Source organism: Pongo abelii, chromosome 21 (assembly GCF_028885655.2).
Source record: "Pongo abelii isolate AG06213 chromosome 21, NHGRI_mPonAbe1-v2.0_pri, whole genome shotgun sequence".
NCBI lineage: Eukaryota > Metazoa > Chordata > Mammalia > Primates > Hominidae > Pongo > Pongo abelii.
In genome coordinates this window covers 53857630-53882174 of record NC_072006.2, presented here as the reverse complement: position 1 = coordinate 53882174, position 24545 = coordinate 53857630, and the positions used below count along the sequence as shown (strand labels likewise).

The following is a 24545-nucleotide window of genomic DNA, read 5'->3' as shown; positions in this document are numbered from 1 at the left end:
TCATTCAGACCAGGCAGTGTTCTGAGTGCTGGAGTGAACAACACGTCCTCCCCTCATGGTTCTTCCATCTAGTGAAGATGCCATACGTCAGGCGGCATGGAGGCGGGTGACTTCCCATCCTTGACTCCTTTCCCTGGTTCACAAAGGGTCAAGTGGGAGAGAGATCCAGGGCAGGCGACAGGGGTCGGTGAGTGAGGAATAGGCCGTTTTTAGAGGAACCCATGTGATGGGGCTCCAGTCGGGAATCGGAAAAGATGCCTTGGAATCTGACCCAGGGTGGGCAGGAAACCAGCTGTGTGGGCAGGAGCCGGGGATGGAAAGGTCAGGGCCCACCGCCCTGCCTGCCAGGGCCTGACAGTGCCTAAAAAAAGTGAGAGTGTCGTGGGTGGGGCTAGAGCCCACGGTCCCCAAAACAGAGCCTCCTTCGCCTCCGCTGGCTGCAGGCTGAGTCACCCTGGAATGTGGCCACGGCCTGAGCTGGATTGAGGGCCCAAGGCTGGAGGAGCCAACATCAGGGGTCAGGCGCCTGGCTCCAGGCTTCCTGCCTTTGTCTGCGCCTCCTTGGGACTTTTCTGGGGAAAGAGGAAAGCTGCCAGGAATAACACCTGGCTCGCTGGGGAGCTCCAGCCACAGCCAGGAGAAAGGCAGGGAAAGGAAGCCTGCTCCCACCTGCAAAGATGATTTAGGAGAAAATTTCAGGGCCTGCGTTTGAGTAGGTCTCTGGAATATCTCTGCAAAATGGAGGTGAAAATGCCCACTTAGGGTGACTGGGGGCCAGTGTCAAGAGCGTGGGCACTGCAGCCAGACCTGTCTGGATTAGAAACCCAAGTCCTCTATGTTGGGCCCTCTGGCATGTGACTTAGCCCTCTGCACCTCAGTTTTCTCCTCTGTAAAATGGGCCTGGCAGTAATCATTGCTTCCTCATAAGGTTAGGGGGAGGATTCATTAAGTCACTGGGATAAAGTCCTCAGTGTGGTGTCTCCCACACCAACAGGGTTCATTAAATGTTAGCCATTATTTCCAAACAAGGAAACGTTTGGAAAATGCCAAGTATAGCACCTGATGTGTAGTTGGCACTAGGTAAATGGTGCCCAGGAATCTTACTGTTCCTGCTTCTCAGCTGCTCCCCAGCTACTAGGTGCCCGGTGCTCTGTAACTCCCCTCATCCTCAGCACAGCCCAATGCAGTCAGTAGCATTATTGCTCCCATTTTACAGGTGAGGAAATAGAGGCATGGAGAAGCTAAGTCACACAGCCAGCAAGAAGTGTGGCTGGGATTTGAAGCGAGGAAGTATGGTGCTAAAGTTTGGGCTCATCATGACCATGCCCTCCTGCCTCTTATGCAAAAATCACTGCTCCTGGGTCCAGTCTGCCAGGCTCTGACCTGGGCTGGAAGGGGGCTGCCATGAACCAGTTATTCCAAGGCTACTTGGGCAGCACGACACGTGGAGACTTCAGGAGAAGTGGTCTTAGCCCAGGGGCTCACAAAAAGATGAGGTGCAAGGAAAGGCCCTGCACCTCCTTAGACTCACAGAGCTCAAATTCGCAAGTCTCCTCTTTGACTAGAGAAGCCGGGATGGGCTGGGGAGAGGAGGGAATGGTTGGGAGAGGCACTTCCTAGGCTCTCAAATTTCATCTTTGGTTCTGCTCCCATCTTTCCCAGCCTGGCCATTTGCTCCTGTCCACCACCTGTCCACCACCTGTCCACCACCTGTCCCACCGTTTGGGTTATATTGGGGGCAGCCAGGTAGAGGGAAAGAGGGAGCAGGAGACAGGGGCAGAGGGAGGTAGAGAGGGAGGGGGAAAGGAGGAAGAGAAGTGGCTGCTTCCCTGAACTGCTGGGTATGGAACAAAAGGCCCTGTGCTGAAAGTGGGAGACTCAGATGTTAGGCCTGGCTCCCCGGGGACCATGGCCATTGCTTCCATCACATTTCTCTCCTGAGGAGTCACAGTAGTTCCCTGACACATCTCCTTCCTTCCTCTTGTCTTTCTCTAGTATGACCCTTTAAAAGCATGGTCACATCACTTATTGGCTCCTGCTTCAAACCCTCCAGTGGGTCCCTGCCACACGTGGCATAACAGCCAGACTCTCACCTTGGCCTTGGCCCTCGTGGTCCACAAAGTCATCTCCAGCATCATCACCTACGTCTCGCCGCCACACTCTCCACTCCAGCCACGCTGGCTCCTGCTGTGTTGAAAACCTCACCGAGCATGCTCCCACCCCGGTGCCTTTGCACTTGCTGTTGCCTCTGCCTGTAACACTCTTCTCCCTGCCCCTCCCAGAGCACTCCCTTCACATCCTTCTGGTCTTTGCTCATGTGGCATCTCTTGAGGAGGCCCTCCTTGACCACCTTTTGTAAACTAGCCCCCATGACTGTCTCACACCACCCTGCTTTCTTTTTTCTTTAATGGAATATAATTCATATCCCATTAAGTTCACCCTTTTGGGCTGGGCATAGTGGCTCATGCCTGTAATCCCAGCACTATGGGAGGCTGAGACAGGAAGTGCTTGAGCCCAAGAGTTAAGATCAACCTAGGCAATACATCAAGACCCTGTCTCTATAAAAAACAGAAAAAAAAAGTCAGGTGTGATGGCGTGTGCCTATAGTGCCAGCTACTCGGGAGGCTGAGGCTGGAGGATTGCGTGAGTCCAAACGTTTGAGGTTATAGTCAACTATGATCATGCCACTGCACTCCAGCTCCCCTTTTAAAGTGTATAATTTAGCCAGGCGCGGTGGTTCACGCCTGTAATCCCAGCACTTTGGGAGGCTGAGGCGGGTGGATCACGAGGTCTGGAGTTCAAGACCAGCCTGGCCAAGATGATAAAACCCATCTCTACTAAAAATACAAAAAATTAGCCAGGCGTGATGGCGGGTGTCTGTAATCCCAGCTACTCGGGAGGCTGAGGCAGAGAATTGCTTGAACCTGGGAGGTGCATGTTGCAGTGAGCCAAGATCGCGACATTGCACTCCCCCCTTGGCAACGGACCAAGACTCCGTCTCAAAAAAAAAAAAAAGTATAATTCAATGATTTCTAGTGTATCCACCGGGTTGTGCAATCATCACCATCATCTAATTCCAGAATATTTTCATCACCCCTAAAAGAAACCATGTACCCATTAGCAGTCACTCCCCATTTCCCCCTCCTCCAGCCCCGGGCAACCGCTAATCTACTTTCTGTCTCTATTGATTTCCCAATTCTGGACAGTTCATATAAATGAATTAATACAATATGTGGCCTTTTGTGTCTGGCTTCTTTCACTGGGCTTAATGTTTTTAAGGTTCACCCACATCGTAGCATGAATCAGTACTTCATTCCCTTTTGTGGCTGAGTAACGTTTCATAGCATTGATACACCACATTCTGTTTATCCATTCGTCACTCAGTGAACACTTGAGTTGTTTTCACTTTTCAGCTATTATGAATAATGCTGCTGTCACCTGAAAGCGGTCCTGATCCAGACCCCAAGAGAGGGTTCTTGGATCTCAGGCAAGAAATAATTTAGAGTGAGTTCACAGAGTAACGTGAAAGCAAGTTTATTAAGAAGGTAAAGGAAGGAAAGAGTGGCCACACCATAGACAGACCAGGGCGTTTCTGAAGGCAAGAGGAGGAATGTGTCTGCCTTACGTACAATTCTTCTTGTTTATATAGAAGATAAAAATCATGGGAGAGGTGTGCTCTTCTACCACAAGGGCTGGGGACAAAGGATTGTTATCTACTGTCTTCCATAAGAATCTATATTATTATCGTTAAAGCAAAACTTAAACCAAGAAGGCTTTTGTTCATAAAATATCGGGACATCAGGACGTTTCCTGGGTCTGTTAAGTCCTGGATCTGTTAAGTCTTGGGTCTGTTGGGTAAGCATTATTAACCTGTTCCCTTGATCGTAAACATCCTGCGCTTAAGAATGCCTAACTTCCTGGCCAAGCATGGTGGTCCACGCCTCTAATCCCAGCACTTGGTGAAGCGGAGGCAGGTGGATCACCTGAGATCAGGAGTTCGAGACCAGCCTGACCAACGTGATGAAATCCTGTCTCTACTAAAAATACAAAACTAGCCAGGCATGGTTGTTCATTCCTGTAATCCTAGCTACTTGGGAGGCTGAGGCAGGAGAATCACTTGAACCTGGGAGGCGGAGGTTGCAGTGAGCTGAGATCGCGCCATTGCACTCCAGCCTGGGCAATAAGAGCGAAACTCCATCTCAAAAAAAAAAAAAAAAAATTGCCTAACTTCTTCCTGGGATTGCAGCCCAGCAGGTCTCAGCCTCATTTTACCCAGCTCCTATTCAACATGGAGTCGCTCTGGTTTGAACGCCTCTGACGCTGCTTACGAATAATAGTGTATACATTTGTATAAGATCCAACGTTTTCAATTCTTTGGGGTATATTGCTGGGTCTTGTAGTAAGTCTATGCTTGACGTTTTGAGGAACTGCCAGACTGCGTTCCAAAGCAGCTGCACGATTTTACATTCCCACCAGCAATGTATGAGGGTTCTCATTTCTCCACATCCTTGCTAACACTTATTTTCTTCCTTTTTTTGGTGGTGGGGACAGGGTCTCGTTCTCTTGCTTAGGTTGTAGTCCAGTGGCACAATCACAGCTAATTATAGCCTCCACCTCCTAGGCTCAAGCGATCCCCCAACCTCAGCCTCCTGAGTAGCTGGGACTACAGGTGCACACCACCACACCTGGCTAATTTTTGTATTTTTTTGTAGAGATAGGGTCTCACCATATTGCCCAGGCTGGTCTTGAACTCCTAGGATCAAGAGATCCTCCCACTTTGGCCTCCCAGAGTGTTGGGATTATAGGCATGAGACACCATGCCCAGCCTTATTTTCCTTTTTTAAAATTTTTGTTTTTATTATGGCCATCCTGGTGGGTGAAGTGGTACCTGTAAACCAAAGTGTCTGAGATAGGTCTCAATCAATTTAGATGTTTATTTTTCCAAGGTTAAGGACATGCCCAGAAGAGAGGTCTGTGCCTTTCTCCAAAGACGACTTTGAGAGTTTCAATATTTAAAGGGGGAAAGGTGGGCTGTAAGAGAAAGAGGGAAGGTATGGTAATCCACATGTCACAAGAGAAAAGGAGCGGGTAGGGCGATAGTCAATGATGTATTTGTCTCATGCACAGTAAATCAGCACTTTACATAAAATAAGGTGAGCATAGAGTAGCTGCCTATGGAGATACTGAACCTTTTATCTGTAGCTCTCTGCTTAGGAACAATAGAAAAAGCAGCTTCTTGCATGACTCAGCTTTCAGCTTAATTTTTTCCTTATGGCGGAGTGAATTGGTGTCCTGAGTTTTTATTTTCCTTTCTCCCCGGTTTTCTTTTCTCCCTGGTTTTCTTTTCTTCTTTTTTTTTCTTTTCTTTCTTCCTACAGGGTTTTTGCTCTGCAGCCTCAACCTTCCAGACTCAAGCGATCTTCCTGTCTCAGCCTCCCTAGTAGCTGGGACTACAGGCATGTGCTACCTTGCTGGGCTAATTTTTTAAATTTTCAGTAGAGATGGGGTCTCGCTCTGTTTCCCAGGCTGGTCTTGAACTCCTAGGCTCAAGTGATCCTCCTGTCTCAGTCTCCCAAAGTGCTGGGATTACAGGCATGAACCACCATGTATGCCTGCCCCCCTTTTCTACTTAAGATCTTTTGGAGAAAGCATTTTAGAAGAAAATGAGTCTCTGGTCTCAGGTTTTGTCTGATCTCTCATGTCTAGGATGGTTTATTTCTAGACAAATAGGTCCCACATTGTTAGGAAAGCTCAGTTTTAGTAGGTTGTAAAGTCTCACATCGCACAAAGAAAATAAGAGAGAAAGAAAACAGGAAAAAAGGAGGAAATAAACAGATAAACAAAAAAGAAAGAATGAGCCTGGAAAACTGATAGAGACCACATTACTCTCAAGTCCATGTATCAGTAGGCAGGTATGAAAATGATTTATGTATATGAAGAGATTGCTTTTATTTTCTTCCAAAGTTTAAGTTCAGTTTATAGGGCTTTAAGAAAAGCACAGCTTAACTTTTAGTGATTTCACATCAGGAAAAATGAGGGTGGGGGGGAAAAAGAAAGAAGGGAGAACATTGAAAACATTATTTTGGAGACTTGTAGCCAGGAGAATTTTTAGAATTCAGTCCAAATTGTAGAAAATAATAAAAATGGAAAAACATTAGACAAGGCTAGAATCTATTAACAGGTGTACTACAGTTAATTTTGAAATGTGACTTTTCTCTCTCCCATTCCCCGATTTTATTAAAGACAAAATCATAGTAGGACCAACTTATTTGTAAAATAAGTTTTAGTTCTATTATACTTGGCTTGATTATTTTCATAAAATGCAGCAAGACTGATCATTTGCCATATGAGCTCTCTCTTTTTAAAACTGGCTTTGCTGAAAGCTTTTCCATAAGGAATCTAAGTTTAGACCTTTTTAAAAGCCTCACACTCAGCCAAGGATTTAGCTGTGCCTGCAGATACCTGTATGAATTGAGTGAATTCAGAAAGTGACATTCTTTACTTTCCACAGGTCAGGACCCTGTAAAGGACAGGGTGTATGAAGCCAGTTTTTCCAAGGTGCTTTTATTAGCTCTATAGTTCAGCCTCATTTTCTCAAAGTAGTCTGAAAATATGTCATTCCAGTTAAAGCCTTGGTAAAATAACCAGTGTCTCCAATTATGCCCTGTTATAAAAGAAAAAAGATACTTATGCAAATAACTACATTGCCATAAATTAAGAATACTCACAAATAGTTTCCAAGTTTTGGAAAAAATAGGTAAAGAGAAAGAAATTCTGTTTTAAATTTTTCTCATGAGAGTATACTTTACTGAATTGTTAAAAGCTATAAATAGCTTAAAAGAAGAGAAAGTTTTCTTGACTCTGTAAAACAAAACAAAAAGAATCAACAAATGTTTTAAACAAAAACTCATAAAAGATTATTTCAATCTCCTGTTAGTTCAGTTCATGCAATTAACTCCTGTTCTGCTCAAGATTGGATTAGCAGTCCTCATGAATACATCAGCTCTTCATGACAGTCCTGGAAGTTTTTCTCTCCATTCCAATGGCACAATCTCTAAGGTTGTCAGAAGCCCATATTTAAGAGTACTCCTCAGAGTTCTATAGCTGATTATAAATCACCAACAAAAGGATCAAACTAAAACAATTGTGGATGACAAAAGTCTTAGAACAGCCATAGTTAAAGACACAATTGACAAGGAAATTTGGTTACTTCTGTGGTATTCAATAGTTTTACATAATAATCATAATTACTACTGATGATGTATACTAAGTCATATCAGAATCACAGGAATCATACAATTTTGGAACACATACTCATTTATATAAACAACTCATTTATATAAATATAATCCAAAGAAGATTAAACATCATTTCATATTTGACAGTACTTCCTGTATGATTTTATTTTACCCAATAAGCCGAATATGTCTCTTTTGGACTTCAGAGGACCTAATGCCGAAAAATTAATGAGGTCAAAAGGACTGAATTTACTATTTTATTTTGGAAAGTTTGTCAAATATAGAAAGTTTAAAACACTTGATATCACAAAATAGAATCACAGGTTATTGTAAAATAAGTCATTCATTTAGCCAAAGGTATAATTCAGAGATTTCAGAAAAAAGGCAAAAACCTTTATTCTCTTTTTTTTCGAGACACTCTCACTTTGTCGCCCAGGTTGGAGTGCAGTGGTGCAATCTTGGCTCACTGCAACCGCCACCTCCCAGGTTCAAGCAATTCTTGTGCCTCAGACTCCCGACTAGCTGGGATTATAGGCACCTGCCACCACACCCAGCCAATTTTTTTTGTATTTTTAGTAGAAACGGGGTTTCACCATGTTGGCCAGGCTGGTCTTGAACTCCTGACCTCAAGTGATCCACCCGCTTCAGCTTCCAAAGTGCTGGGATTACAGGCATGAGCCACCACACCTGGCCTAAAAACCTTTATTCTTTGAGAGAGGAGACTTAATTTTCCAAATAATAAGCTCTAATAAAGACAGCATGAGGCCAATTAAATCCTGTTTCTCAAATCTTATAAACAAATCTATTAAATTTTAATCATCTTGACCCTAAGATGTAATTTCCATAAACCATTTTCTAAACTTTTATAATTTTTTAAAGGGTGGGATAATGCTTCAAGAAAACCTTGTTAATCTGACACAGGAGCCCAGATGCTGGTCTTGCATCAGTGTGCCTTTGATGTTAATGTTTAATTAATAGAGAAACTCTGAACTAATTTAATCTCTCAGAATCAGCCCTTACAATCTCATATGCCCGCCTCTTCCATGATAGTCCCTGGGCTATCATGAAAGAGATATGGGATATCATGATAGAGAGGTTGAATAGTTTTCATTTCTGGCTCCATGTCTCACAAATGCAGCTTATTTTGAATGTCATCTCCTCCTAGGTCTGAAGATGATGTTTTAACTGCTGTCAGTGTTTAAGATTTAGCAGGACTCGGTGTCCTTTTTAGACCCAGGAGTCAAAGCCCTGTAACTAAACAGCACCAGGACTTTAAAAAATTACAGAAAGTTACATGGATGTAATAACCTTCATTAAAAAATTTTTTATATCAGCTTTCCTAGGCAAATCAAAACACAGAACAATTTAGACATATTAAGAAATGCCAGGAGCACAGAATGTTATATTGGACGAAAACATTTCCTTTAGACCTTTATGATAAAACATTTTTAGCATCAGGCTACAACAGATAGGACCTGAGGGAAAAAATTTATATGAGCTGACGAAAATGTTGAAGGAGAGAATTATTCTCTCAGTCCTTCTCAAAGAGGAGAGAAAGCTGAAAATGGCAAGATGCAATAAAAGTTGAACTTTTGGGTTAAAAAAATTAAAATCTCATGTGATTTTATTAACAGTAAAACAACACCTTAAGAAAATTTTGTTCTAATCAATTCTTTAGTGTATTAGTGCATTTTTAATATCAAAACACAATCTCTAGAAAGGCTATTATAAATAATTTCCTTTTAATTATTATAGTCAACTTGATCACATAAAGTTTTTTTCATAAATTCTCTTTTTATAAACCTTATTATGACTTACACAAACCATTTACAACATGCTTCCTGTTTTACCCTAAACATCTCTCTTTCATAAATGGTCTATCATTTTATTTTAGGACAAAAAATTTTTGCAGGATTCTTTCCATATAAAATTATTTTTCTTTTAACCTTTCTTGCCAAAGATACCCCTTTATAATTTTCTTTACATCTCTGTTATTTACTTATTCTTTTTACCTTGTTTAATAAACAACTTTTGAATTAGACAAAACTATTTCCTTTTAATAAGAACACTTTTTTAAGAAAAATGTTTTTCTGTAACTTTTTAAGGAAAAATTGGAAATGACCCAGACATTTAATGGGTATCTATTATTTAATTTAATATCACTTTAGATTCTGAATTATATGACATTTATTTATAAGCATTTATTTCTTTACATTTACCTAATTAATTTTTTAAATAGTTTACCTAGATTACTTATGAAAACTGTGATAATCACTAAAGTTATTTCCCTGTTAATCATTTTTATAGCTGTGAATTTCAGATGTTTACTTAAGTAAGAACCTTAAAGTTAAATACGTGTGTGTTTTTTGTTTTTTTGCCAATAACTCAGGATTTAACTGTTTTCATTAAATGAACAATATTAAATGCCTTATTTATCAAAAAGTTACACAACGATAATTCTCTTTTGGGCTAGATTTATAGCTTCATAATCCTCATGCCAAATTTTGTCACCTTATAATATCTAGCAGAGATAAATATAAAACCCTTTGACTAATAAATATAAAACAATAATGTATATTGACAATTCTGAAATCATTTCTAATTTTATTTTACCAATAATTTTAAAACCAGCTTATTTGTTAAAGATTTACTTAAGTCATGTGAGCTTGAAAAACCATTTGGGCTTAAAGTTTCTATTTTTCTGATAAAGTATTTGATTTTTTTCTTTAAGCCAATTAATTAGACCTCTTATGTATTTTTTGTAGTGAAACATTATATACAGGGCATATAAACACATAGACATATTAGACAGGCAGCAGTAGATCTGATAAGATTCATAAGACCCCTTTTTTTCCTCCTATTATAAAGCTCCTGGCTTTTCTTAATATGTCTAAATTGTTTTATGTTTTTATTTGCCTAGGAAAGCTGATATAAAACAATTTTAAATAAAAGTTATTACATCCATGTAACTTTCTGTATCGTTTTTAAGTCCTGGTGCTGTTAAGTTATAGTGGTTTGACTCCTGGGTCTAAAAAGGACAACTATCTTAGACTTCCAATTTCTTGATAACCTGTTTCATTACCCTAGGCAACTGTCAGCCAAACTTGCATATTGCATACTAAAGGAACAACTCTTGGGTGAAAATCAGATAGGGAAATGTATATCTCTAAAGAGAGAGAGAGACAGAGAGAGAGAGAGAGAGAGACTGGGTGTGTTAGAGGGAGATTAAAAATGGATGCCAAGCCACAAGCCAAACGTAAAATTATAGAAATCTACTGTAGGATTTTATGAGGAGACCGATTTTATTTAGATAGGTAGTTTTAAATTTAGTCTCTGTCTTTTCACTGGACCTCTGAGCTCTGGGCAGAGTCCACACTGAATCCTGGGTCTCCAAAAGGAGAGAGATATCATGAGACTAGGCCATGTAATGCTTTTACAGTGCACTTTGTTACAAAAGCATTTCTCTAAGTGTTTTAACCACTGCCTCTCTTAAATGCACGAGAGTAGTCCCTGTAGTAATAGCTATTTTAATTAATAAAAAAAAAGAAATCAGATAATGCAATACAAAAACAATCAGTTTAAGATCTGAGAGGAACTTGTCTTTTTACACTCTTAGGGTTTCATAAGGAAAAACAGAGGTTTCTCCGCAGAAGGAGTCTGGCACCTTCTCTGTTTTCTTTAAGGAATCCCAGGCTGTTAGAAATTATTTTAGGTCCCTTATGCAGCAGAGGGCAGCAAGAGGAAGGGGAGACAGGCAGAATAAATGGAGAAAACAGAATTCACTCGACTGGGAAGAAAAAATTTTTTTCTCAAAAAACAAGAACCTAGGAGAGAAAAAAGAAAGCATAAAGGCATACACACACACACACATACACACACACACACACACACATGCATACACACACACACACATGCATACACACACATACACATACATACACACACACACATAAACACACACACATACATAAACACTGTTGACAAAAAGAGTCAAACTCTGTAAAATATTTGAGGAGATTTATTCTGAGCCAAATATGAGTGACCATGGCCTATGACACAGCCTCAGGAGATCCTGATGACATGTGCCCAACGTGGTCGAGGCACAGCTTGGTTTATACATTTTAGGGAGACAGGAGACATCAATCAAATACATTGACGATATACATTGGTCCAGTCGAGAAAGACAGGACAACTTGATGTGGGGGGTGCTTCCAGGTTATAGGTGGATTTTAAACTTTCTGATTGGCAATTGGTTGCAAGAGTTATTATTAATAGAAATAAATGTCTGGGTTATAATAAGAGGTTGTGAAGACCAAAGTTTTCTCATGCAGATGAAGCCTCCAGGTAGCAGGCTTCAGAGCGAATAGATATAAAGGTTTCTTATCAGACTTAAGGTCTGTGTTGATATGAATGCTGGAGGGTATAATGAGTCATGTCCGACCCCCACTTCCCACCACGGCCTGAACCAGTCTTTCAGGTTAAATTTTATTTTATTTTTTTTTTTGAGACAGAGTCTTGCTTTGTCGCCCTGGCTGGAGTGCAATGGAGCGATCTCAGCTCACTGCAACCTCCTCCTCCTGGGTTCAAGAGATTCTCCTGCCTCAGCCTCCCGAGTAACTGGGACTACAGGCGTGCACCACCACACCTGGCTAATTTTTGTATTTTTAGTAAAGATGAGGTTTCACCATGATGGCCGGGCTGGTCTTGAACTCCTGGCCTCAAGTGATCCACCTGCCTTGGCCTCTCAAAGTGCTGGGATTACAGGCGTCAGCCACTGTGTCTGGCCTGCACTTTACCATCTACGAAGCAGGAAAAAAACCTTCAAACTTGCCTTCCCTGTTGGAAGTGAGTTGAAACTCCAGAAAGGAGATACCTGCTCTCCATCGTCATGGAAGCAGGAAAACTTGCCTTCCTTGTTGGAAGCAAGTAAAACTCCAGAAAAGGAGTTGTGCAATAAAACTTAGCTCTCAAATTTTAGCTGTCTTGGATCTCAAATTTTCAGAGATCCGGGATTCTCTGCAGCGGGGAGCTCCCAGCCTTACTGGTTTGACCAATGAAGACAGATACCAAGCTGTTACCAAACACCAACAGGAGATTTGTCAAAGGCCAGGGCCACCTCCGTGGAGTCCCTTCATGGTCGCCAATTTGTAAACTAAAAAGTTTCTAAGCTAGGTCTCAATCAATTTAGATGTTTATTTTACCAAGGTTAAGGACAATGCCTGGGAGAAGAAAAACCACATAATCACAGAAACAGTCTGTGGTCTGTGCCTTTCTTCAAAGATGACTTTGAGGGTTTCAGTACTTAAAGGGGGAAAAGTGGGCTGGAGGGGAAAGAGGGAGGGTGTGGTCATCCACATGTTACATGAGAAAAGGAGCAGGTGAGGCAATAGTCAACGATGGATTCATCTCGTGCTCAGTAAATGGGCACTTTATGTAAGACAAGGTGAGTAGCTGCCTGTGAAGATACTGAACCTTTTATCTGTAGCTCTCTGCTTAGGAACAAAAGAAATGGCAGTTTCTTGCACGACTCAGCTTTTAGCTTAATTTGTTCCTTTTGGCCTAGTGAACTGGGGTTCTGAGATTCTATTTTCCTTTCTTATACTTCATTGTAGTTTTGATTTGCATTTCCCCCACGACTAATAGTATTAAGCATCTATGCATGTGCTTATTGGCACCCCCTCCCCTTCTTTTTTTTGAGACAAAGTCTTGCTCTGTTGTCCAGGCTGGAGGGCAGTGGCCCTCCACCTCTCGGGTTCAAGCGATTCTCCTGCCTCAGCCTCCTGAGTAGCTGAGATTACAGGTGCCTGCCACCACACCCGGCTAATTTTTATATTTTTAGTAGAGATGGGGTTTCACCATGTTGGCCAGGCTGGTCTCGAACTCCTGACCTCAGGTGATCCGCTCTCCTCAGTCTCCCAAAGTGCTAGGATTATAGGCATGAGCCACCATGGCTGGCCTGGTCCCCCTGCACCCAGCTTTTTTTTTTTTTTTTTAAAGAGACAGGGTCTTGTTCTGTTGCTCAGGCTGGAGTGCAGTGGTGTGATCACAGCTCACTGCAGCCTCCAAGTCATGGGCTCAAGCAATCCTCCCGCCTCGGCCTTCCGTGTAGCTAGGACTACAAGTGCGTGCCACCACACCCAGCTAATTAAATTTTTTTTTTTTTGTAGAGACAGGATCTCACTATGTTGGTCTTGAACTCCTGGTGTCAAGCAATCCTTCTGCCTTGGCCTCCCAAAATGTTGGGACTACAGGCATGAGCCACCATGTCTGGCCTTATGGGCCTTTTGTGTATATTCTTTGGAGAACTGGCTATTCAAATTCCTTGTGCATTTTAAAACTAGGTTATTCATCTTTTCATTGTTGAACTGTCTTATGTGACTTTGCTTTTTAAATGTTTTGTCTGTCTTCCCTTATTAGTAGCTAAGCCACATGAGGTCAGGGATCTTGTCTGCCCTGTTCCCTGCTATCTCTTTGATACCCAGAACAGTTCCTGCTTCATAGTTAATGTTTGGCGAATGAGTGAATGAATCCATAGTGAGAAGAAGAGATGTGATGATTCTCTCATGCATTCATTCATTCATGTAGCAGAGGTGTATCTGGGAGCTTTCTGCATCCCTGTGGCTCCGACAGGGATCGTAACCTGGGTCTAGGGACCTCTAAAAGGTCCACTGTGAGCACCAGCCCTGGAATATTGTGAGGCTCATCTGATGACCCTGACTGCAGCTCTCATTAGCTGACAGCCCCTCCTGCAGAGGGTGGTGGGTGAGGATGAGATGAGGCTTGGCTGGGGGCAGTGCCCGGTACAAGCATGCTGGAAGTTTGCATGCGTTTGTTGTTCATTGCTGCATAACAAGGTGCCATACACTAAGCGGCCTCAAACAATCCACACTTATTAGCTCTCAGTTCGGTGGATCAGAAGGCCAGCATGGGGAGACAGGGTTCTTTGGTTAGAAACTTACAAGGCTGAGGTGGCTCAAACCTGTAATCCCAGCATTTTGGGAGGCTGAGGTGGGTGGATCATTTGAGCCCAGGAGTTCATGATCAGCCTGGCCAACATGGCAAAACCCTGTCTCTACTAAATATACCAAAAAAATTAGCCAGGTGTGATGGTGCATGCCTATAATCCCAGCTACATGGGAGGCTGAGGCAGGAGAATCACTTGAACCCAGAAGGCAGAGGTGCAGTGAGCCGAGATGGCCCCACGGCACTCCAACTTACAAGGCTGAAATCAAGGTGTTTGCCAGGCTGTCTTCCTACTGGGAAGTCTTCGGGAGGAATCTGGCTGAATGCATTTGCCTGCAGTTGTAGGACTGAGGTCCTGAGGTCCCCATCTCCTTGCCTGCTGTCAGCCAAGGTCCCCTCATAGCTCTAGAGGCTACCTGGATTCCTTCCATGTTGCCTCTTCCATCTTCAAAACCAGTAGAGAGATTCTCCAGTATGCCCAGTCCCTCTCATGCTTTCAATCTCTTTTGCCAGGAAGAGCCTTGTCTCTTTTAAGCCCTGCCCCCTGCCACCTGTTAGGTCAGGCCCACTAAGGAGAATAATTTTTTCTTAAAGTGAACCGTACCATCTATCTCCTACTCAGTAGAGGGGATTATACAAGGGTGTGGGTCCCTGTGGGTCATCGTAGAGTTCCGCCTGCCTCGTTGAGCTGGAAATATTGTTCTTATGTTCTCAGAGGAGTTCCTCTGCTTTCACAGATTTCCCTGACCTTGAGGATCACATATGCACCCGGCCCACCCCCTGTGCTGACCTACCATGTGCTCTGGGGACATCTCCACAGGCTACAGCCTGGCCTTTTGCCACCTGAAGAACCTCAGCTTCTGAGCTAAGAGGGGTGGTCGGGGTGGTGATGAAGCCGGTGCCTTCACTGCCTTCTGCCACCCAACTGTGCGCTCTAGTCTCATCCTTTCTCTGTGGGCAAGACAGGGAGTGTGTGGGGTGACCCAAACCCTGCTCCAGGTTGGCTCACACAGACAACTCTGTGTCCTTACACTGTTGGGTGCTGGGAGGCGCCTCACCCACAGAGAGATGACCACCTCTAATGGAACCCATGCCATGTACCAGACATGAGCTGACCCCCTAGCCTCTGCTCCCACCCACCACAGTCCATTCTCTGCACCGCAGCCAAAAAGATCCTGTAAAAACCTGAGCCAAATTATGTCCCCGAGTGCTCCATTCAGATTACCTCCCCAACTGCTCCATTCAAAATCACACCCTACGACCTACACTCTTGATGCCCTTCCTTGCCTTATCAAATGGTGACAAGTGCCATGGCTTCTGTAGGCGACCCGGTGAGCCTCCCCTGGACCTGGGCAGCATCCCCTGGTTGGGCTATGCCTTGGACTTTGGAAAAGATGCCGCCAGCTTCCTCACGAGGATGAAGGAGAAGCACGGTGACATCTTTACTGTAAGTGCCTCTTGTGCCTCGGGAGGGATGGGGATGAGCAGCTGGGCCTCATATCTGGTTTCTGCTGATTCCTTCAATGTCTGTCCCTATGCCAACCCCCCAATCCAACATCCATCTGAGTGGTCGAGCCAACTTTCTATCCAGCTGCTTGTCCAGCTGCACACCCAACGCTGACCTAACATCATCCCTTCAGTCTCCCTCTCGCTCTTCCCAGCGTGGAGTTATGCAGTCACTCAATATCTATCCAGTACATGTATATCCATGCAGCTGACCTCCATCTATCCATTCCATTTCCATCCGTTCAACATCCATCTTCCCATCCCATTCTTCTGCCTGTCCACCTGGTGTCTACTAAGCATCCTTCCATCCTTATATCCACTCAGCATTCATTCGTCAACCTCCATCTATCCATAACTCACCCATCAGTTTTTCCATAGATTCGCCCGATGTCTGTCAATTCTTTTATCCATCTTCTATCCCTTCATCTGTCTACCCAGATCTACCCAGCATTCTTCCACTCATAGATCCAACATTCATCCAACTTTCATCCATATACAGTTGGCCCTCTGTATCCATGGGGGGTTCCATATCTCTGGATTCAGCCAGCCATGAATTGAAAATATTTGGGGAAAAATGTGTTGGTACTAAACTTTTATAGACTTTTTTCTTGTAATTCTTCCCTAAAAATATAGTATAACAACTATTTATTTAGCATTTACATTGTGTTAGGTATTATAAGTAATCTAGAGATGACTTAAAGTATATGGGAAGATGCATGTAGGTTATTTGCAAATATTATGCCATTTTAAATCAAGGACTTGAGCATCCATAGATTTTGGTATCTGCAGGAGGTCCTGGAACCAATCCTCCACGGATACTGAGGGATAACTAGTCAGTTTCCACCAACTTTCATTTTTCTGTTTATCTACACATCTTTCTGTTCATCTGCCACTTCCACCCAACACTCAGCTATATTCAGTATTCAATGTCTCTCCACTGGATATACATCTATTTATATCTCATCCATCCATCCTTACAACATCTATTCAAAAGACCACCACCCACCCACCCACCTTCCATGTATCCTTTCAACTTCCATCCAATCAACATTCATCCTTCACTTTACCCAGTATCTACCTAGCATTCTCTCATCCATGTACCCAACATTTATTGGTACATTTGGTTTCCAACCAACCTCTAGCTGCCCTTCCATCCATCTTTCCATCCAACATAGATTCATTGATCTATCCTTCCATTTATCCACCTGTCTAACATCTATCTACAAGTATTTACCCAGCAATCTCCTTCCTTCTTTCCTTCCTTCCTTCCATTCATTTCTCCATTCACCCACCCATCCATCTGTCCATTTACTCTTCTACAATCCACCCACTGGAATTTACCCAACAGCATCCATCCATCCATCCATCCATCTATTCATCCATGTATCCATTCATTCTTCCTTCCATCCATCCATCCATTCTTTCATCCATCCATCCATCCATCCACCCATCCATTCATCCATCTACTTATCCATCCATCCTTCCTTCCATCCATCCATCCATCCATTCTTCCATCCAACTATCCATCCATCCATCCATCCATCCATGATGTGCACAGGATCCATCTGCTGCCTTCTCTCCTGGCTACTGGAGATATGGCAATAACCAAGATAATCATGGCAGGTGCTTAAGTGTGAGGTGGTAGAGAACACAGTCTTTGATTTTAAAAAGCCTCAATATTCCCAAATTCCAGTCCTAGCCCTGCCACTTCTCAGCTATGAGATCTTGGGCACATTTCATCTTTTTTCTAAGCCTCACTTTTTCAGCTATAAATGGGTGAGTGATGGTCCCTACCTCACAGGGTAGTAGGTGGTAGTGAGGCATAGATAAGAGAACATAGTGTGTTACTGTCCAGTGGGGCAGTGCCTGGCACATAGTAAGGCCCTGACCACTGAGAGCGGCTGCTGTTCACAGTGACACTCCTCACTCTATCCCTGGCAACTTCCCACAGATACTGGTTGGGGGCAGGTATGTCACTGTTCTCCTGGACCCACACTCTTACGACGCGGTTGTGTGGGAGCCTCGCACCAGGCTCGACTTCCATGCCTATGCCGTCTTCCTCATGGAGAGGATTTTTGATGTGCAGCTTCCACATTACAGCCCCAGTGATGAAAAGGCCAGGATGAAACCGTGAGTGGCTGGAGATGGCACCTGTGGGAGGGCCAGGGTGGGCGATTCACTTCTACTCATGTGGCCCAAGTCATTCTTGGTTTCAAAGCAAGTGTTCAGTAAAGACATTTCATCTTGAGAACACAAACAGAAACAAAACAAAAAACAACCCAAAAGAATTAGGTGGAAGAAGAACTCTTTGTCTTCATCTCTGGTGTTTTGTTTTGTTTTGTTTTGTTTTGTTTTTTGGAGGCAGCCCTGATTTTAGTAGGAGGAGACCAGGGTTTGGGTCAGCCACACCTAAATTCAAATCCCAGCCCCATCACACCCTAGCATTGTGACTTTGGACAAACCTCTTTCCCTCTCTGAGCCTCTGTTTCCTCCTCTGTAAAATGAAGGAGAGGGGTGGAATGATGAATATTTCTGAGTCCATACTCTGCCAGGCAGTGTGCATTATCTCATTAGTCTTCACAACAATGCTGGAGGCTAAGTAACTTACAGCCCCATTTCATAGATGCAGCCACTGGAGCTCAGAGAAGTGACTTATCTCAGGCCACATAGCTAGAAGTGGTACAGCTCCTGGAACATATGGAGGAATCATTTTATTTTATTTATTTATTTTTTTTGAGACAGAGTCTCTCTCTGTTGCCCAGGCTGGATTGCAGTGGCATAATCTTGGCTCACTGTAGCCTCCGCCTCCCGGGTTCAAGCGATTCTCCTGCCTCAGCCTCCCAGGTAGCTGGGATTACAGGCATGTGCCACCACACCTGGCTAATTTTTGTATTTTTAGTAGAGACAGGATTTCATCATGTTGTCCAGGCAGGTCTCGAACTCCTGACCTCAGGTGGTCTGCCCGCCTCAGCTTCCCAAAGTGCTGGGATTACAGGCATGAGCCACCATGCCCAGCCACATATAAAGTCATCATATCAGTAAGAGAACAGATGAACATGTTTGCTCTACATTCATTCAGCAGACATCTGAGAACCCATTGTACCCTGGTCATTGCCCTGGATGTAGGTTGTGCAGAACAATGCCAACCACCATTTGAAGGCAGCTATTATAGGCCAGTTGTCTGATAGGCTCACTTTCATATCTATGCATTAGCCTAAAGAGGTGGGCATTTTTATCTTTATTTTACAGATGAGGACACTGAGGCTCAAAGATGTGAAGTGACTCGCTCAAAGTCTACTGCTAGTAAGTGGCAGGACTGGGATTTGAACCCAGGTCCGCTGACTTCACAGCCCATTCTCCTTCATCTAAGATACTAAGGCAGATAAGACCCTGTGTCTGCCCCTGCAGAGTTTGCACAGTCCAATGGCGATGTTCAGTGATCTGTCTCCAAGAGGAATACCCTCTGGAGGTCAGGAAGAGCATCTAGGAAACTGTGTTTTACAAGATAGTTAAGGCTGAAGCAAGGCCAGCATGATGAAGTGGATGTTGATGAGACGTGATGCCTGCTCTGAACCTTGGCCTGGGGACAGCTGCTTGGAGCCTGAGTGTCCTGGGTCCTGACATTCCAGGGGGACCCTGGGGGTCCCATTAGCAATAGGAATCCACAGCTCACTGAATCTGCCCCTGCTACCCAGGGAGGATCCCAGTTTCCTCCAGTGTTTGCCTCAGGGATTTTCTGGATTTCTTACAAGCTGGCATGACGTCTTCTGGGCACAGCAGCCACATCTGTTGAGGGCTTGTCTCTGCTGAGGACCAGCGCTTGGAGTAGGGTGGGGAGAACAACTGGGTCAGGGTCCATTGAAGGCCAGATCCCATATATTGAGCACTTACGATGTGCCAGGCACCATGCAGAACCCTTCACATGCATTGTCATACATGAGTCATGAGTCATGTCTGTCATTTTTCCCACTATGTTCCAACTTGAACATCCCAAACCTTTTCACACCCAGGAGTTCATGGATGCCCTGTGCAAACCCTGCCCTGATGGATTACCCAGGCACTTCTGGCTTACTCAGTCTAAAGGTGTCCATCCTACTTCCCAAACAGCAGGCATGACAGATCAGGGCCCTGATTGGCACTCTCCCACTGTTCTTGTTGCTGCCACTAGGTGTTGCTGTTGAACATGGGCTGTGCACCGCCCATGGATACCCCAGTTTACTTGCTGTAGGGAGATCCTTTTTGGTCCAGATCCTACACAAGGAGCAGAGGGGCCTTAGACTTAGATGCAAGATACCCCTTTCTTGGCTTCTAATCATATCCTCAGTCATGGCTCAATGTAGACTCCATATCATGGAGGCTCAGTATAGGGGAGCTTCCAGCTTCTGCCACACTTTCCCAGATGGGGCCTCTCCTCACTCTGTGCAGGTCCACATGATGAGACCAGGTCTCCAGCCCACATCCCTTTTTCCTTGTGTCACTCTCATGTGAGGTCATGTCTTTTTTTTTTTTTTTTTTTTTTCTTTTTTTAAGAGACAGAGTCTCACTCTGTTGCCTAGGCTGGAGTGCAGTGGTGTGATCATAGCTCACTGCAGCTTCGAACTCCTGGGCTCAAGCAGTCTTCCCCACCTCAGCCTCCTGAGTAGCTGGGACTACAGGCGCCTGCTAGACATCTGGCTAGTGATTCTTTGTGTATTTATTCTATTTTTGTAAAGGCAGAGTCTCACTATGTTGCCCAGGCGGGTCTTGAACTCTTAGACTCAGGTGATCCTCCCACCTCAGTTTCTCCAGCAGCTAAGACTACAGGTGCGAGCCACCACCCCTGGCTAATATTTTATTTTTTGTTGAGATGGAGTCTCACTATGTTGCCCAGGCTGGTCTTGAACTCATGGACTCAAGCGATTCTCCCACCTTGGCCTCCCAGAGTGCTGGGATTACAGGTGGGAGCCACCATGCCTGGCGAGGGTCACATCTTATTAGCAGTCCTGAGTCAGGGAAGACCACAACTATTCCAACAGATCTTCCTATCTTTAGATTTCAGGGAGAGATGAGTTGCTTTTCAGTTCCTTCTCTTCCAGAACGCTATGAGTCCCTTATCCAAGCTGTGTGCCCTGGGGAGGGACAGACTCTCCTGGTTAAGAATTCAGACTCTGGAGTTGGGCAGACCAGGATTTCAGTCCCGCTTATATCACCTACTGGCTGTGTGACCTTGGGCAAGTCACTTTCCTCTCTGTTCCTGAGTTTCTCCATCTGTAAAATGGGTGTCATAATAGTAACTCTTATTCCCAGGTTTGTCTGAAGATGAAATGAAATCATTATGCTCAGTACAACAGATGGGAACTATTGTTGATGATGACAGTCATAATAATATCCTCTTATTTAAGCTACTCTTCTGCAGGACCTCTTTGCCAATGGGGAACTTGAGCTCTGGGACCCTTAGGTTTGGGGAGGGAGGTGTCTGTAGGTGTGTATTTCCCTTTGGAAGCCAAATTTTCATGCGTTTGTTTCCTGCCTCAGGACTCTCCTCCACAGAGAGCTCCAGGCGCTCACAGAAGCCATGTATACCAACCTCCACACAGTGCTGTTGGGCGATGCTACGGAAGCAGGCAGTGGCTGGCACGAGATGGGTCTCCTCGACTTCTCCTACAGCTTCCTGCTCAGGTGAGGCTGTGCAGCCCCCACCCTCCTGCTGGGGCCCGGCACTTTGACCTGTGTCAGCCATGAGCAGTGGCCAAGGGAACCGTGAGGACTCTGTGGGTGGGGGAAGTAATTTGAGACGCCCAAAGCAAAGACTGTAGGAAAGACGCCATGCACCAGGGCCCCGGGTGCTCGCCTGACCTAGCTCATGAAGTGTAAAAGGAGACACTGGCTGGAAATGGGACCTTACAGGTCATTCAGAGAGGAAGTCACAGAGCAAGACTTCAGAGGTCATCTTGTCCTGTGGCTTCCAGACTTTGGGATTTCACAGAACAGAAAACAAAATGTTTGGGAGATCAACTTGGGACCTTAACCTTTTATCCGGTCTTGTATGTTAAAAACTGCACGACCGAACGTTCCTTTCTTCAGCAGTGCCGGGCACTAATCCAGGCTCTGGGGATACAGCAGGGAACAGGACAAATGAAAGTCCCCAGATTCACACGGCTGACACTCCAGTGGGGGAGGCCGAATTGAGTTATGTCGGAGAGTGATAAACACGATGACAGAGATCCACGGGTGGGGTGACAGCATCTGGGGGGCTTTCTTAGGCCGACTAACGAGGCAGGGTCACGCTCTGGGGGTCTGGCTTCTGAGCCAAGACCTAACTGCAAAGTGCCCACCAAGCCGAGACTCTAGGCAGGGGAAACAGCAGGTGCAAAGGCCCAGAGGCGGGAGGAGGCTCAGAGAGAGAGCCAGTGTGGCTACAGCATAAAGAGCCAAGGACGGAAGGCAGACAGGAGGTCAGAGAAGTGGGCAGAAGCAGGCCTCAGGCAGTCGGGAGGTCAGGAAAGGCTTTGGAAATTATGCCGAGTAAGATCGGGTGACATCAGGGGTTTGCACAGGGGCAGGACATGATCTAACTTAGTTTGAAAGCCCCCTCTGGCTGCTGGATGGAGGATGGACTGTAGGGGTAAGGAGGGGTGGAGCGGAAGGCAGGAGGACCCAGCAGGAGGCAGCCAGGTGTCACCAAGGTGAGAGAATGGTGGTGGCCCAGGGAGGTGGTGAGAGTTTGGGTAGCTTTTGGAGATAGAGTTCACTGGCTCTGCCGGAAGATTTGACTGGGGCAGCGGTGGGGATGGGGGAGCGTGGGCATGAGCGAGAGGGATAGAGTGGTGTTAAGGACAGCTCCCTGATTTTTAATGGTGCTCTTAACCAACCAGAATTTAATTTAATTTAAATTAAATTTTAAAAATGACATTTCAACCTCTCCAAGAAATTAGAACAACATGGTTCTAGGATAAAGGGCAGTCATTCGTTGACACATATGGGTATGTGGGTACATTTATGACGTGTGTGCATATGTGTACACTCGGTGTGTCTCGGCTCTTTTAATGCTCATAATCGCTCTAGGAGGCTAGGACTTTACATATTCCATTTGACAGATGAGAAAACTGAGACCTGGAGAGCCTGAGTCATTTGCCCAGAGGCCTGTGTTGGGGTCAGGACAGGGCTGGCCGCAGAGTCTGCACTCTCAGCCACAGCCCTCTGCACACGAACAGTCCCCATTATTTTTGTTTCGCCCTGGGGTGGTGCAAACAGTGTCAAGGGCTGTAATTGGCGTGGGTGATGCTGGTCTGGTCCACCCTGTCATTGTATGATGGGGACTGAGGTCCAGAGAAGGGCAGCTGAAACCACCCAGCAAGTTCACAGTAGGGATCCTCCCAGGTCTCCTGGCTCCTGGGTCCCTGTGCAGACAAAGAAGTCAGAGAGAGGTAGGCTGGGGGGAGGCAGCCTGGGGGGCAGCTGGGTCTGGCTAGGCTCGATGGTACGGCGGCAGGCACGGGGGAATCAGCTCAGGGGGGAATCAGATGTAAATCCATACCTATAAACCGGTAACTGTGTCTTTAGGGCCTGAGGCCTGGGCTGGAGCTCCTGCCCCCTGGCTTGGCAGCTGTAGGCCTTTCCACTGCCATCAGCAGCCCCTGAAATAGAAAGAGAATGGGTGAGTTGGATGGCAGGGACACAGAGGTGAAAGGGGTGCCGGTTCAGGCAGCCTGAACTGTGAGGTGCCACCTCTTACACCCACCAGCCTGGCCTGTGTTGGCCCTGGCCTCACTGAGTCACACCCAAAGTTCTCCTCTGTCCTCACCTTGTAGCCCTGGCCTCCCCTTCTCCCGCCTACCTCTCTGCTGCCGCTTGAGCAGGTCAGGCACGCTCTCTCTTTGTGGCCTTTGCTGTTTCTGTTCCCTTGCCTGGCAATGCTGTTCCCCACATGTCTGCGTGGCTCCCACCCCACTTCCTTCAAGCCTTATCGCGAGCACCACCTGCTCAGAGAGGTCTTTCTTGAGTCCCATTTTCGTGATGGCTCCCTCCGGTGACCCAGCTTGGTTCAGCTTTATTTTTCTTTGTGGCTCTAGCGCTGCCTGTGGGTCGTGTGTGTATTTACATATGGGATTATCCTGTCTTCAGCCGTGCTGTTTTGATATGGAGCTGCTGGCTTCACTTCCACAGAGCAAAACCTTGTGGTCTTCTGGGTTTATTTTTTCTTTTTGTTTTCTTTTCCTTCATTTTACTTTATTTCATTTTAAAGACGAAGTTTTGCTCTTTCGCCCAGGCTGGAGTGCAATAATGGCGCGATCTCTGCTCGCTGCAACCTCCGCCTCCCAGATTCAAGCGATTCTCTCGCCTCAGCCTCCTGGGTAGCTGGGACTCAGGTGCCTGCCACCACGCCCAGCTAATTTTTGTATTTTTAGTAGAGAGGGGGTTTCACCATGTTGGCCAAGCTGGTCTCGAACTCCTGACCTCAGGTGATATACCTACCTCGGCGTCACAAAGTGCTAGGATTACAGGCGTGAGCCACCTCTCCCGGCCGGTTTACTTTTTCGGTTTATTTTTCATTGCCTGTTTTTGTAGAAATATATGTACCGGGAAATGGTTCTCTGAGTTAGCAAAAAACAACAGTGCAAGTGTGATGATAAATGATGACCAGTGTCAACTGCAGTGTCACCAAGACCACAGGGCCTTGGGAGTACCGCGGTGGCCTGGCAAGCAGGTGTCTGTCTAAAAGGGGCGGCTGCAACTCTGCTCCTGCTGGGTTTCCAGGTGGGACCGCAGGTCAGCCAGATTCCTTTTTCAAGATGAGATGAGCAGGAAATCCAGATTTTATGTGAGTTTCCCCAAATGTTTGAAGGAAGGTTTAGTTTG

General features: G+C 45.2%; 1 protein-coding gene across 1 annotated transcript in view; it reads left to right on the top strand.

Moving 5' to 3' along the window:
* Positions 1–24545, top strand: part of PTGIS (prostaglandin I2 synthase) — a 66731-nt gene that overhangs the window by 5207 nt on the left and 36979 nt on the right. The window contains exons 2-4 of the mRNA XM_024239185.3: positions 15525–15648; positions 17659–17837; positions 21222–21365. Coding sequence (XP_024094953.2) covers positions 15525–15648; positions 17659–17837; positions 21222–21365 — 447 coding nt within the window. The remainder of the gene's footprint in view (positions 1–15524; positions 15649–17658; positions 17838–21221; positions 21366–24545) is intronic.